Genomic DNA, 15,967 nt, shown 5'->3' on the forward strand with positions numbered 1-15,967 from the left:
CTTTGCTAACAATCAATTTTTCTTAACCATTCAACATGGCGGCTGTTCGATTGTGTGCACTTTCGCGACGGATGATTTCATCCCCGTTCTTACAACTCAGGGCAATGTCTGTCGGAGAAAAAGGAGGTGGTGTAGGAAAGGTATCTACTCAATTGGTGTTTCTGTAATTTTCAAATATATTTTCGATGATAATGATAATTTTGGAACAAATGCCTGAACTAATTTCGCAGACCATGTAATTCATCGCAAATATAACACTTACCGAAGTAATATCACGTTAGCTTATTAAAGGAGAGGAACGTTTCTTAAGTCTTAAAATTTTCACGTTCTTAAGCTTGATTTCTAAACGGTTGTCGAGAAAAAGACGTCGTGCACTGTAAAATTCTTCACAATTCTAATTTAGCTTTTGCGTTGACGTAACATTTTAAGTCGAAGTAAATGAGTTTACGAATCTGCACACAGCACATGGACTCAATGGACTGCCCTGCATCTAAGTTACGCATTCGTGATGGAGTATCTGTGGGATCAAGAGACTTTGAAAACCGAATAGGTAGCTTGGGTGTGGATGGGCTGTTTTGTTAAAACAAACAGGGCTCATTCTGTTTTCGAAGTTGTCAGTTAACTTACGTTCCGTCTGTTCGTTATGTTTTATTGGAAAATAACCATATCTACTCCATAGAGGGGTCTTACTTTGGTCCTTGCTACCACTCCACCATTACATCCATTTTGGTTGGACAATTTTTTCCAAATTGTTACCTTGCCACGCTCACTTCTCCCCACCACCCCCTGAAATTTTTAGTATGTCACTGACAAAATGTCCAGTGTGTCACCCCCTGAAATTTCCAGTGTGTGACCTATTTAAATTTTCAGTGAGTCAAATAAATTAATGTTGTTTGTTTATGTTTTTCTCTTCAGGGTGGTGGAGCTGGAGGAGACATTAGGTGAGATTAGCCACCAATAGTCATCAGTAGCTTAAATAGATTTTTTATTTACTGGGTGGTCCATATGGCAAAAATATTGTGGCACAATTTGTTTACTCTCATTCAGACCAATCTAGACTGGTAAATAAATAAGTTACATTTTTTCTGCTGGTTTTCTTTTTTCCAACTTGCCCCTGGCATAGTTCCAAGCATGTGATTTGCCAATCAGATTTGAGGATTTAAGATTCTGGCTGACAGACATGCTTCAGAAAAAAATAACGTGGCACACTAGCTGATAGGTCACTGCAGCACATCTGCAACAAACTTCTCCAAGTGTAGTGCTTCAAAAAAGCAGGTCAGCTCACCTCAGCTGATATATCCTACCCATGTACATTAATGAGTGATGAATTTGTGCAACTTGTTCTGGGAAAAATTATAATGCAGAGACATAGATATTCAAAATGATTCTCCACTTCAGTTGAAGCAAAGTGTTGTTACCACTCATCCTTGCAAAATATTGTAGTATTGATCACCAACTTGAAGTGTTTCCCAACCTAAAACTGTGATGGGACCAGTATACCATCCGTTGTAAGTAATTTGCTCAACTTGTAAGATGTAAATTATAAATTTCAGGAGTGCTGGTGGTTCATTTGGAAAAATGGAGCATGTCCATGAGGAACAGTACTTCAGAAAGCAGGTAGGTCTTCAAAATTGGATAATTTCCAGAGCCTTTTAGTTTTTCATTTGCAGTGACAGTATTATAGTAACACCTGCAATCCCTGAAAACTTATAACTTATTGCAACCTTTCTACTTTCAGAGGTAATTAACATATCCATATCTGGGAAACTAGAAATAAGAATGGACCAATTTACATGTTTTATGAAGAGGGTGTTGTCTCGATGTAACTAAGAAGTCACAAAATCCTTTAACTCCTATGAATGACCAAGGCAGAAATTCTCCTTACAATATCAGTACAATATCAACCAGACTTGTAAAGAGTGTAAAGAAAATATCAATAAGGAGATAGGTAGTTGATGTCCAATCAAAATCTCACAACATCAAACAAATCATACAAGAGACAGTAAGAAGAATCACATAATGAGATCTTGGGAGTGAAAGGGTTAACCTTTTAACTCCCAAGGTCTCATTAGTAGTTCTCCTTACTGTCTGCTAAACAGTCCTTGTGATGTTAGTTTGGAGAATTTGGTTTTGGATCAACCAATAGTCCCCTTTAGAATTGATATTTTTATTTATTCTCATCACTTGTCTGCTTGATACTGTGTTGATATTGTAAGGAGAATTTTTCTCTTGGTCACTCATGGGAGTTAAAAGGTTAACTAATCCACAAGGAATATTAAAGAAGTTAAAAGGGAGAGTAATCAGCAAGATCATGATATCAAAACCTTGTTCCTTTCTTTTTTTCACCAAATAGGGTGTTTCCTTGATTTACTTTTAACCATTTAACTCTCAGAAGTGATTAACATGTAACTTCTCCCTTTAATATCCATACATTATCTAGCAAACAGGTAATGAGAATACTCAAACTTATCAGGTAGAAGTTGTTGCCTTGATCTAAAACCAAATTCATGTAACCAACTTACAAGGAAATGTGTAGCAGCTAGAGAAAGTATAAAGAATCAGATCTAGGGAGTTAAAGGGTTAAGGTAAACAAGTTGGATTTGAAAATTGTTAACTTTTTGTTCAAAGGAACAAGAGAAACTAAAGGAAATGAAGAAACATTTGGAAGAACAAGTGGATCATCATGAAAAGGAGATTCAACACCATGAAGAGGCCATCCGTCGTCATCGCGAAGCAGTTGAAAAACACAAGAAGGGAATGGAGAAGTACGATTCAGACTCTGACTAAGAAGAAATGTCTTCTTCTTGGTTTTGATTTGTTTTTACTTTGTTCAATCATGCCATGACATATCTGAAAATGGCTTCTTGTCAGCAGATAGTGGCTTTCTCTAATATTGTTCTGATGTGAATGTTGTCCCTTACTTGGTGAGTGTTTGAAATAAAAGAACAATTCTGCATTTCTTTTGTAACCAGTATTAACACAGTGTCTACTGCAACAGTAATCTCCTCCACCCAAGAATACAACTAAAGCACAAACTAAATTTCTTGATTCAATTCTATTTTTTTAAAAAATATTATCAATATTTCCAGTGATAAATTCACATTTATTTGATAAAATCCTAAAAATAAGAGAGAAAAGAGAATTGTCTCTGGTGCTAGAGATTACTTGCAGAGTAAAGTGAAGCAAAACTAATATGCAATCTTTCAATATTAACACTTTATCACAAGCATGTATATTCTCCATACATAGCATTCTCTATACATTTCCTATGGCACTGACAAGGAGAATTAAGCAAACAATCAAGAGCTCTTCAAGTTTTTTATCATTTCTCAAGTTCTTATAAACCTAATTTTGATTTGCGGGTTACAGAGTTTACACAAATTTGAAAATTCCTGCCTATGCATGAAAAGTGAAGATCACTTTGATAAATCTTCCTCTTGACAATTAGCAGGACATATCTGATTTGTTTCTCAGCTTCTTCACTTTGTTGAACTTTCATAGAGGGGATTTTCCATTGTCATCTTTAAAGGAAGAAAAGGTACAAGAAAAAAAATATTACAGACTATCATGTGAAGGTGAAAAAACTGTTCATTTACCACTCCCACCCCCTCCCTTGCCATTTTATCAGGTTTCCTTGGCCATTCACCCATACCCATTTGTATTTCTGGGAGGAGAGAGGCAGGAGGGTGGCACTGCAAGATCTATACCCATGTCAGCTTATGGCAATACTGATAAGTTGGAGCAAAAGGTCGGAAGGCATCTTGGAAAAATTTCACCCACTGGAATCAAACCAGTCGTGGTAGTCCAGGAGTTGTAACTCAGTAGCCCTTAATTCAAGCTCTCCACTGTGCAACTCAATGGAATAAATCAGTGGCCCAAAAGTCTTTCTTTTCTTAAACAAATTTTCCTTTTTTTCTTTTCCTGTAAATTACTCTCTAACCTCGCCAGAAGCATCCTGACCAGAAGATTGCTTCTCCCCCAACTCCCCATTCTCTTTATAATCTACAGCTTGGTTGTTACCAATGTTGGTAAGCTCAATATCACCATCTGCCACTGTAACAAATGGGTAGCTCTGTCTTCAAAACAAACATTAGAAAAGCATCATAGCATATCATTTTTAGTTAGTTCTTATTCAGGATACCCACTTCACTACAATAGTGCTTTACAGATGGGTTCTTCCAACAAATGGAAAAATGTTAACACTAACAAAAATGTACAGATGACAATGAAAAGGTGTTAATATAACTATGTAACTAAATCGATACCTTGATTTTAAAGAAATAATTTAAGCACATTCCTAGGATGGCTCCTTTAAGCATTCTGAATAATATGTCCAGGTTATTCTAATCATTGGCCAAAGTTTGAGGAAGTCCAGAGACCCAAAGGTACAGACTACATTGACACTCTGCTTTCATATCAGGACATTGTCATTTGGTTTATAAAATATGATAATCCCTATGCCTATAACTGTTACCTGTTACTATGCTTAAATAATTGGTGTAAACCAAACAATGATGGTACCTTTTTGTGCAACTGCAGATTAGGAATATGACAGCAACTAGAAACAGGAAGAGAAGACAAAGTCCTACTGCCAGTGGAATGATCAAACTGTTCTCTGGTTTCTCTGTTTAGGTGAAATTATGGATCAATTATTGTTTGTTATACTTAATTTGAGTTAAAAGCAAGACTAAGACATTTACTCCTTTCATCTCCAAGATCTCAGTGGTACTTCTTACTCACTGCAATATAATTGTTATGATATTAGGCAAGTTAGTTTCATTGAAGAATTTGGTCTTGGATCAACTTGTAATCCCCTGGTTTATATTTTTCTTTATTCTCAACACTTGTTTGCTTGATATTGTATTGGTATGGTAAGGAGAAATTCTGTCTTGGTCACACCTAAGAGTTTAAGGGCTAATAACAAAGTTTGTAAAATATGTTGATCAAGACTAGGTTGTTTAAAGCTGGGTCAAGATAACCCAGGGTCGGTGTGAAATCTGATTTCAGATCTGAAAGCTTTGAAAGGAAATTCAAGGCAATTCTGTTTGTCTACAATTTGATGACTGGATGTTCTAAAAAGAATAGGAAAAATGCTTTTGAATATTAGGAATAAAGAAACCCCAATTAACATTTAACCGTGGGTTATTGCTAATCAGCCTTCACACAACTAGACCAAGAACAGGAAGAAGAACTAGTGTGAGTGACAGAGGTGCAGGAACCTGTTTTCTTACCAGCAATAGCCTTGTCACCTGACTGTTCAAGAACCCAGACATCAACCACATTGAAACTTTTATCTGAAAAAAAGAAAAAAAATTAAATTGATTTATTGATATTTCACATAACCACAAAGAACACAGTAGGACACAAAACCTGGGCCCAGTTCTTCAAACACCAATTAGCGCTAACCCTGGGTTAACCCTTAAACCCCTAAGAGTGACTAAAATCTAGATTCTCCTTACAATATCACCTCTGAATAAAGCAGTAAGTTCATGAGAATGAAGGAAATGATCACCAACTAAAGAAGCTGATTGTTCAACAAATTTTCCTTGTCAGCACCTCAGGAAATGTATAGAGAACAGTATGGAGAATATGTAAACTGATGTTAGGGTGTAAAGGGTTACATTTTAATCCAGGTTTCTTTATTTCTCTATTCAAGAGCCTTTCTCAGATGATTTTCTAAATTCTTTTTAGAGCATCTAATAATCAAATTGTTGACAAAAAGAACTATACCAAATTTTTTTTAAAGCTTTCAGAACTGAAATCAAATTTCACACCAACTCAAGGTTATCTTAACCTAGCTTTGAACAACGCGGCCTTGGACAAAAACAGTCAGCCATGTAGTCCCTTCTAGAAAGAACAGCGCTTATATGGCAGGCAGTTTCTGGAAACCCAACCACTATCCCTCCAGGCAAGGAAACATTCACCCACTACAGCAAATATAGAAAAAATAAAGGGAGAGAGATGGGGAAAGGGTGAGGAAAAGAAAATCTCCTCTAAATAGGAATTCCAGCACAATTTTTTCGTTATCACCCAATAAAAAAGCTATCCACGACAGCTGTTGTTCATGCAAAGCCAAAATGAAAATGAATAGACTTCCACCTGAAATCAAGACTCCCTGGAGTTGTTCAGCAGCCTTCTGTGCTCCATTGCCTATTTCAAAAAAAAGGGAGATAGCTGAGAGAAAAAATTCAAGAAGATAAAACAAATTCCAAACCCACAATTTTTGTAGAAAATTAGTTCATGAGTGGATGGCAATAACTTCCAACAGCACTAGGGTCACTTGTGTGGCAAATCATGGTTCCTTACCTAAATGAAGTTGTCATTACATTGCTTACAGATGACAGATGTGTTATAGAGACAGTTGAACTTGAAGAATTGATAAAGCTTACAGTTCTTACTGCCAGCTGCATAATGGTGACAAATTCGTGATATCAATTTTGTAACAGTGTGTAAATTTGTGCATTTTTGCCTTTGAAAGCCATGACAAAAATTAAGATAGCAAGCAAAGATTATATGGTAACACGCAACACTTACCACCCTCCTGATCTATTAACAAAACTTGGACAAAGTTTGATTCTGTTTTGGAAGTTGCAACACTTACTCCTTCATATTCCTTATGGACGAGGAAAAATACACCATTATTGTTGTACTTGGATTATTCAGTTACACTTCAACAAAGATTTGGGATGAAACAACAAGAAATCTGCTGCTACTTATGTATCCAATACATTGCAATATTGGAAGAATCTCAATAATTTAATTGAGGGAATGATTATTTTCAATGTTGCAGAAGGTGGTTTTTCATTAATCTGATGTAAACACAACAAACTAGTATACATGTCAGCATCTGAGCAACTATGTACCTACCCCTCCCCTGACCAAACATTAACCTTCAATTGTTATCAGTTGATTGTTGTTGGGTTTGGGGAGGGGTAGTTGAGCAGTTGCTCAGATACTGACATTGATACACAAACTACAACATCACATTAATGAACTGATAACATTCTCAAATCCATGTGTTCCACAGGAAAATTTCTTGCCAGTCATGACTCAAAGAGAGGTTGTCCATCACTTAAAAATGTACAATGTGCATTGCCTTAACCCTTTAACTCCCATAAGTGACCAAGAGAGAATTTCTCCTTACAATATCGATACAATATCAACCAGATAAGTGATGAGAATAAAGAAAACTATCAATTTGGGGATAATTTGTTGATCCAATACTAAATTCACTGAACTAACATTATAAAAATTGTATGGTTGACAGTATCGAGAATTACAAATTTGATCTGGGAGTTAAAGGGTAAAGTTAATGAGCTCCAGAATTCACCCAGGCTTTTGAAAAGAAGCCTGATGACAATTGAGCTGACCTCTGATAGGAATTGTGTGAAGAAGGTTGTTTGTCAAATGAGCTTTCCATTCATTTAATTTTAGGAAGTGTGATAAAAGAGAACATTATGACAACAGCAGTGTCATGATGGTAAAAATTTTAAAAACAAACATATCAGTAAATGTACAACTTACAGTCTGAGAGAAATTTGCCAGCCGATGTTTGAAATCATTCATTGTGAAGTCTTGCTCCAAACTTAGTCCGAGCAAAGTTCCTATTCATAAAATAAAATTCACAGAGAGTTCTTACAATGTTGCAAAATGTGCTTTTCCACTCCTGAAATGTTAACATGACAAACCACAACATATTGTTCCATAAGTGGTTGTATATGCCAATGCATTTACTCTGGGGTTAATTTCTTACAGGTGGACTGCAACAGCACTTTCTCTCAAACTGAGCAAGCCATTATTAATTCCTAATTCTTGACTTTTCTATAAAAAAGGGCAACTAACCACAGACATCACAACAGCTTCCTTCTGGTCTAAAAGCACCAGCACAAATAGGCTCCTCACATTTCACATGGCTACAGATGGTTTCAGCAAACTGTTCACCAAAACAAATAAGCCAGTCGATGATTTAGAAGAAATAATTATTGGTGGGACTGATTTTTACAAAAATTTAGGCTGAAATCTCTAGAAGCTGCCCAACCCTAGTTAAGTCCTCCTTCCCTTCCTCAAGAGGCCTAAAAATGAATGATTCAGCTCCAAGACAGCTTATTAAAGTATGATTCACAGAAAGAATAAAAACTTATTACTCAGTATATACCACACAGGTGACAGGTAAGTGCTTTCTGCATACACTGATTGGCTAGTTCACATATACATGTAATAGGCGAGTACTATTCAACCCCCCTGAGCAGCGAAAGAGACAAAATAAGCACATTTTTTGGTACACTGACAGAAATATAATAATTTTTTGGTTTCCATTTGGTATATTATAAAATAAATATTCAACTTAAAGTAGTGTTGGTGAAAGTGGTGGATATTTACCTCAAGGCTTCAAGCCTCAGCAAATATCCACCTCTCTTCAACTCCACTTCAATGTCAATAATAATTTTTATTGTTAAATGTTGCAATGATCAATTACTTGGGTTAAAAGGTGTTTCAAAATTTTTTATTAAAAGGTGAAAATCATTTTGACTTAAAATGAGAACTACAATCACAGTTTGAGTCTTAATTTCAATGAGCCTGTTTGATTGTTGTAGACAGTACCTTCCAATATCCACATGCACAGCCAGTCCTGTCATCACACTGCACTGCTGTGATATTAGTTGGACCAATAAAGTTGAACTGCATGCTTCCAGATGCACTGTTATAGAAATCCTTAAAACTTATGGAATTTTGTGCCTGGAAACAAAATATAAATCAGTCAGAATTAATGGAAACAGTAATGACAGCAGCAAATAGCAAAAAGGAAGAGTGGGCTCTTGATTCTCCTTGTCAGCATCTTAGGAAATCCATAAGAACAGTATGGAGAATAAGCATATTGATGCTATGATGCAAAGGGTTGAAGGTATTTTTGCACTTATTTGAAAAATTTTCAATCAAAAGTAAAGAGATTAAATTACAAAAGCCACACAAAGATAACTACAGAGTCAGTAATTTGGAGGCAAAAACAAACCTCCCCAAGCAGTTCAACAGCTGCTACCCTGACAGGCAAAACAGACTTGACCATAAAGGAGCTGGCCTACAAAGAAAACCAAAGAACAGTTCATCTTTTGTTGGTTGTTAGAGCTTACAAGTATAATCTAAAATTACCATATGTAAAAGTATTTAGAGCTTGCCTCCCTCTTATACATACTCCAGAGACAAAATATCTAGGACTTCATCCGTTCTTCTCTGTAACTTCATAGCTAAGGGCTTCCCTGTTGAAAACCACTTTTCATGAAAACAAGTGTTTTCCAGCAGGACTACCTTAGAGGTTTCCATAGCATCACAAAGCATTTGACTTATATGTTAGCAGCTCACCTCAATCTTTTTAATCAACATAAATTTAAAAGTTATTTTATATTTGAATCACCTGTGGAAAGACAACAGTGTCATGTACACAAGGCACATTGTCTGTATGAAGGATGGACACTGGGGATGACCTGAATGGCTCTTTGTTGACCCCTATCTGTTGCCAGTTGTAAGGGTCAAACCAGTTTTGGATGGATGCTACAAAGTGAATGTCACCAGGATCTTCAAAGCAAAAAGGTTTCAACATTTATTTATGTAATAAAGTTTGAACCACTGATTATCAAAGGAAATAAAATGGTGTTTAATATCAACTACAATTCCTTTCAGTCTTTAGCAGGCTCATATTCTGAGAGAGAGAATGATAAAAAGGAAAGGCACATACAAAATAATTATGTTTTGACTCTGCTGTGTGAAAACTAGTCACTTAACCCTTTAACCCTTTAACTCCCATGATCTGATTGTCAATCAATCAATCAATCAATCAATCAAAGTTTATTGTCTAACGCGAGGCATGGTTGCCCAATTGCCCGAGCCAGAGGCTCATGTATAAAACGGTAGACTAAATTGTCAATTCTCCCCTCTTGCAACTAGACATTACCTTGTTAATTAGTTATGAGAACTTGTTGTTAGATCAAGATAACATCTTTTGCCTGATTAATTAGTGTATTCTTATTACCTGTAAGTTGGGATAATGGGGATACTTTTGGGAGAGGTTACATGTTAATCACTTCTGAGAGTTAAAGGGTTAACCCCTAAGAGTAGCTGGTATTTAGTTTCTCCTTATAATATCATACATTAAGGTAACATGAATAAAGGAAATGATCCCCATCTAAAGAAGCCTGTGATCGTCAAACAGATTCTCTTTGTCATTACCATAAGAAACAAATGAAGAACAGTATAGAAAATATATGTATCGATCTTAGAGTGTAAAGAGGTAAGTATAGCATTGAGAAGATATAATATTGTAACTGGCTAGATTCAATAGGCAACATTGTGCAGTAAACTTGAAACTTGAATAATTATTCCCTATAATAAAAACTAGATCACCTGGTATAGTCATGCTGACTAGACTAGACCATCTGACTAGACTAGATTACACCACAAATCTGATGAATAACCTCTGCTCAGGTTGTCAAAACATTTAGTTGATGTCAACCACAAGAATTTTCCAACAGGGGTTGAACCTACAACCTTTGATCAGTACTTGTGATGCTCTACTACTGAGCTTTAGGGGACTGTTTTCCATGATAACAAACATCCTTTTAGGTTGTTGTTTCTAGTATTGTCTATAGTTATTTCATTTCCAATGGATATTCACCTTCACAATCAGTTGATACCTCTTCACCAAAACTTAACTCAGCTCCATCATAAAAGAGCACTTCTCCATTCATTGGTAAACTCTGCAAGAATTAATTACTCAGTGACAAGTAGATTATGTATAATACACTTGCACTCAGAATTTGAAATTAGATAGTGAAAACTAAAGAAGATTGTCCCAAATAGTAAATCAAATGTGTAAATATATCAAAATGAGGAAATTATAATTTTAGCATTCAAATAAGTGGTATTAAACTGTTATATTTTTCCATAAAAATTGGGCATTTTAATGGTGCCTGTGTCTCTTCTATGGGTTGTTTAGAGACAGCCTCTACTAAATGCCATAATAAATATATCATTAATTGACAATAATAATTAAAATAATAATATATTAACTATACTATAATAATTAAGTATGCAAAAATTACTGCAAAATTTGTGGACAGTTTACAATGTGATCATTCCTTACATTTATCTATGTAATATGAATTTGTCCTAGTCAATCACATGTTCTCAGCATTCAAAACTAAACTCTGTTCAAAGTCACTCACCAAAGATGAAATAATATGACTGCTCCTTAGAGAAACAGAGACAGGCTTGTTCTGCAAATGGGCAGGTTTACTTAATTAATATAATTAAATTTACAGAGACAACCTTACAGGCTTGTAGTAGTAATAGTTTCAAATAAATAAAGGGTTAAGTTTCTAAAGAAGTCAGTGGGAGAGTATAACAGGTAATTTAGCATTAATAACTGAGTTGAAAATGTAAATTAGCCACCATAAAGGGTAAAAAGGCTGATTTTTTGAGAGTTAGCCCTTCGAATTGCTCTGACGAAGGGCTGACACTCGAAATGTCAGCTTTTTATCCTTTATGGTGGCCAATTTATGTTTTCAACTCAGTTGTTAATGCTAAATTACCAGTTTCTAATAAATTCAGTCTTGTCAGTCCATGTTTAACCCTTTGATCCTTAAGAGTGACCAGCATCTAATTTCTCCTAACAATATCAGCCCTGATTCAAACATTAAGATCATAAGAATAAAGGAAATGATCACAAACTTAAAAAGATCTTGATTGTTAAGCAAATTCTTCTTGTCAGCACCTTTGGAAATGTATAGAGAACAGCATGGAGAATATGCATACTGATGTTATGGTGTAAAGGGTTATAGTTGTGCCCGGCATTGTCAAGGAAAAAAAAGGCACAAAGATGCATGACAAGGAATTAAGATTGAATTCAATGTTCAAAATTAATTTCCTGTAATCAGATTGATCAGTTCTGTGCAATTGACTCCAGCAACACAAGTTACTCTGTAATTTACATAAAAATGAAAGAAATGGTTCGATACCCAGGATTGGCCATCACGTCAGAGAAGTGCTGTTTCCCAGAGGTTGTTCACATTTACAGAAAATGTTTTTCTTTATCAAATAAATTCAGTGACAATATTCTTTGAAAGATTTACGTACAAACCTATACCATTCTAAAACAATGCCGTAGTCCCAAAGGTAATCTATTGTTTACGCCATTGCTTTCTTTATCCAAGAACTATATGCATAATAAAGTATGGTGCTGTGCGGAAATCTTATCTGCCGTCATAAATATGGCCTCGTTCCTTACCCCATGAAGTTGCACTCTGTCTTTTGCACACGGCACTCTTCCCTTATTCCAGTTAGCTGGATTATCAAAATTTGTGTTGGGTAGCCACTGTTTGGTAACTGCTAAGCACTGATTCCCTGCGAAGTTGATAAAAACTCTGAATTTATTAAACCTTTCCACTATCGAGGTTTAGCTGACACTATCCTCTAATGACACTGTTCCTGAATATGGTACAAACGTGTTAAAATTACTGTGCGAGTGATCTCATACATTATTCATAAGAACGCCTTCTTCCAGTGTAAATCCCGCTGCTGAATCATATAATACCATTTCATAGTCTTACCTAGCAAAAGGCACGTGAACATCCACGCAAAGATGAGTTTCTTTTTTCTGTGGATCATCTTATTCCTCATTTAAAACGGAGAAACATAGGCCCTCGGTTCGAATGACATAGCGGATGCTTACCGTACAAGTGAAAGCCCGTGACTTTGTCACATTGTGTCACGCTATTCTGTCACTCTGTGAGACTAGTTATTTCTTGCTTGCTTTCTGATTTCTGAGTACACGTTTACATTTAATTGGTCGTTGAATAATTTTTTGTTAGAAATTAAACTCTCACTAAGAAAAATCGTGTGTTTTTATGAAGTTTTGGACAAGTTAAAGCACTGAAAAAAGAGAAAAAACGATAACTCAGTGCTATACTTACCTCTTAACGGCCCTAAGATCAGTACACATATTTTCTGTACTGTTCTTTATTCGTTTCTTATGGTAATAACAAGGAGAATCTGTTTGACGATCATAAGCTTCTTTAGACGGGGATCATTTTCTTTATTCATGTAACCTTAACCCTTTAACTCCTATGAGTGACCAAGACCGAATTTCTCCTTACAATATCAATACAATGTTTGCCAGATAAGTCATAAGAATATAGCAAAATATCAACTTGGGGATAATAAGTGGCCGATTTCGGATTTTGACACATCTCGCCGATTTAGGATTTTGGACACAAGTGGCCTGTTTCAGAAATGGAACACTAGTGGCCGATTTTGGATTTGACACCAGTGGCCGATTTTGCATTTTGGCCATTAGTGACCTATTTTGGATTTTTGACACCGGTGACCGGTTTTGGATTTTGGACACTAGTGGCCGACCTTGGATTTTGGACACTTGTGGTCGATTTTGGATTCTGGAAACAAGTGGCCGATTTGGATTTTGGTTACTAGTGGCCAAATTTGGATTTTGGCCACATGTGGCCAATTCTGAATTTTGGACACTAGTGGCCGTTTTTGGATCTTGACCACCTGCGGCCGATTTCGGATTTTTGGGTTTTGGTCACTTGTAGTATATTTCGGATTTTGGATACTAGTGGTCGATTTTGGATTTTGGATAGGAGTGGCTGATTTTGGATTCTGGCCACCAGCGGCCGATTTCGGATTTTGGCCAATAGTGGCCCTATTTTGTATTTTGGTTACTAGTGGTCAATTTTGGATTTTGGCACTCGTGGCCGATTTTGCATTTTGGCCACTAGTGGCCGATTTTGGATTATTGGCCGATCTTGGATTTTGGACGCTAGTGGTCGATTTTGGATTTTGGCCAGTTGTGGTCGATTTTATATTTTGGACAGTGGTGGCCGTTTTTTTTGGACATTTTAGACACCAGTGGTCAATTTTTTTTATTTTGGACACTAGAGGCCGATTTTAGGCTTTGGACATTAGGGGCCGATTTTGGATTTTATTTATTATTTATTTATATTTTTTTGGCTGAAAACGAGTGCATTTTTCATGTAACAAGAGTGCAATGTTATAACACGAGTGCAAATTACAATTAGCGCGCGTGCTGCAAAATTTTGTTTGTTTTGACTTTCTGTGACGCGTTTTTCGTGTAAAGTATTAACAAGTAAGAACATGATTACGGGTGCAATTTGGTGTAAGTAAGCACTTATAAATTTTTCAGAGACAACAATTTGCACTCGCCCTGCGGGCTCAAGCAATTTTTTCGTCTTTAAAAAATTTAATCGTGCTTATTAACACCAAATTGCACTCTTAATCATGTTGTTACCTAGACAAATTTTGCGCGAAAAATTGACGCATAGGTAGCCAAAATTGTCCTGCGCTTTCCCGACGTTTGATCTCTGTTGAGTACAATGGCCATTGTACGCCATGACTTTGTTAATCCTCCGCCGTTCGTCAATTGTAGGGATTAAATTCGTAAAAACATCAAGAAACAAAAAGGCATGTAGACATTTGGTTTGAATTTTGAACAACTAAATGGTCTCACTTTCTAAAACCGCAGATGAAACTTATGAAATGAAATGCCATTTTTCTAGAATCAAGTATGTGCACTAAAGCCTTCAAGTGAACACTCCTTAAACCATTCCAAATCCCACTTCTGGCTATGAACGTTGTAAATGCAAAATTAAGGTCCTTACCAATTCGTAAAGAATACCATTCTTGTGTATGTAAAACTTCTTTGTCAACAGTGAGTGCGTTACACTATAACCAATGAAAAACCGTTAAAAGTTCAATAGACTTCCTGTACAATTGACAATTCAATAAAAGTTTTATGAAAGCCACTTAGCTTTTTGCACAAAAGGCACCGTCGTCTTAAGTCCCTAGTTACAATACTCAGGCAAAGAGTTATTTTCACGGAGTGTATCCCAGAATGTCGACTGTTATTCCCTCAGGTAAATGCAGCAAGGATTTACAATCGCAGCGCACTTTTGTGGAGCAACTTCGCCGTGAGGCAAAAGTCCAGCGGGTGAAACTGTCGCTGAGTGCAAGTGAACTTGTGCAGTATTGCGAGCAACAAGGCAACGTAGATCCTTTAGTCAGCCCGAAAGCTACTCACGACAATCCCTTTCGTAATTCTGGTGGTAAATGTGTTTTGTTTTAAACTGGGAGCAATCTTCGAGCTCTGGAGCATTTTTTTTTTCGTTTTATTTTTCTCTTCAAAGCGTTCTTACGTCCTTTTTGGCTGGTTACTCATGACTGGATGTTTTTAATGTGGAGTCGTACTTGTTCGTTCTCAACCGTTTTGTCCCTAAACAAGCAAGTTTTGAAAGAGAGAGAGGCTGCTTTTTTCTAATGGACGAAAGCAGGTGGAAACCAAATCAATTCTCCACTGTGTCGGAAAAGATAACAACTGATACCAGATTGTGTTGTTAACAAGAGCTCACTCCTTGTAACTTAGACCTCAGAATTTGATTTCTTTTTGTGAGCGAGGCACCAAGACGGATACTACGCACGTGAAAAAAGTCGATAATGGACACAACTTTCAGCTTCAATACATCGGTAGAAGAACGTGTAGAGTTCAAGCAATTAAACAGTCCGAGATGGCATTACCTCATATTTGTTGCTTGGTTGCTAAACTATGCACATTGTGACTAACTGTTTGTCTGTAATATGAAATGTGTAAACACATAAAAACAGTTTTCCTTTGTATTTTAGAATTGGAAATAAATCGTAAGCAATATGCAAATCCTGCCTTGATGTTGATTTTCGTAAAAAGCAACTTCTATTACAAATTTAAAGCTTTTGCGGACAAAAACAATTGATAAAGGGTAATTATACAGAGTTGTTACTGGATTGCATTCGAAGACTTTTCATATCAATAGCCGAATTATGCAGGCATTTTGACTGGTTCTTACTAATTATAAAAATCTATATTGGAGGACAGAGCGTGACATAAATGACATTAGCTATTTCAGAAACA

General features: G+C 36.2%; 2 protein-coding genes across 3 annotated transcripts; one reads left to right on the top strand and one right to left on the bottom strand.

Annotated features, from left to right (window-relative positions):
- Positions 1-2: 2 nt before the first annotated feature.
- Positions 3-2,956, top strand: LOC113669751 (uncharacterized). The gene is made up of 4 exons (XM_027185829.2): positions 3-140; positions 916-941; positions 1,554-1,617; positions 2,629-2,956. Exons 1-4 carry the CDS (start codon positions 36-38, stop codon positions 2,785-2,787), a joined length of 354 nt encoding a protein of 117 aa, XP_027041630.1. The 5' UTR covers positions 3-35; the 3' UTR covers positions 2,788-2,956.
- A 126-nt stretch (positions 2,957-3,082) lies between these two features.
- On the bottom strand, positions 3,083-12,757 carry LOC113669750 (protein amnionless). 2 transcript variants are annotated; one of them, XR_016185731.1, is made up of 15 exons: positions 12,600-12,757; positions 12,278-12,393; positions 11,217-11,267; positions 10,667-10,748; positions 9,410-9,570; positions 9,011-9,076; positions 8,602-8,736; positions 7,843-7,933; positions 7,525-7,604; positions 6,535-6,613; positions 6,100-6,150; positions 5,232-5,294; positions 4,522-4,624; positions 3,941-4,053; positions 3,083-3,521 (listed from the first exon to the last, which is right to left on the bottom strand). XR_016185731.1 is itself a non-coding variant. In XM_089203355.1 (15 exons), exons 1-15 carry the CDS (start codon positions 12,667-12,669, stop codon positions 3,480-3,482), a joined length of 1,326 nt encoding a protein of 441 aa, XP_089059481.1. In that variant the 5' UTR covers positions 12,670-12,757; the 3' UTR covers positions 3,083-3,479. The 2 variants fall into 2 exon arrangements, 1 of the variants encoding a protein (XP_089059481.1); XM_089203355.1 differs by having other exon boundaries at positions 3,941-4,076.
- Between the last annotated feature and the right edge of the window lie 3,210 nt (positions 12,758-15,967).

The sequence above is a fragment of the Pocillopora damicornis genome, chromosome 1 (genome assembly GCF_964200805.1).
Source record: "Pocillopora damicornis chromosome 1, jaPocDami1.2, whole genome shotgun sequence".
Lineage (NCBI taxonomy): Eukaryota > Metazoa > Cnidaria > Anthozoa > Scleractinia > Pocilloporidae > Pocillopora > Pocillopora damicornis.

Excerpts from the sequence above, each read along its gene's own strand:
- LOC113669751 (XM_027185829.2), top strand. The coding sequence starts at position 36 with ATGGCGGCTGTTCGATTGTGTGCACTTTCGCGACGGATGATTTCATCC. Across the intron at positions 942-1,553 it reads GGAGCTGGAGGAGACATTAG|GAGTGCTGGTGGTTCATTTG; the intron begins GTGAGATTAGCC and ends TATAAATTTCAG. Across the intron at positions 1,618-2,628 it reads AACAGTACTTCAGAAAGCAG|GAACAAGAGAAACTAAAGGA; the intron begins GTAGGTCTTCAA and ends TTTTGTTCAAAG.
- LOC113669750 (XM_089203355.1), bottom strand. The coding sequence starts at position 12,669 with ATGAGGAATAAGATGATCCACAGAAAAAAGAAACTCATCTTTGCGTGG. Across the intron at positions 7,934-8,601 it reads GTGCATGTGGATATTGGAAG|TTTGCTGAAACCATCTGTAG; the intron begins GTACTGTCTACA and ends TTTGGTGAACAG. Across the intron at positions 4,625-5,231 it reads AGGTGACAAGGCTATTGCTG|AGAAACCAGAGAACAGTTTG; the intron begins GTAAGAAAACAG and ends TCACCTAAACAG.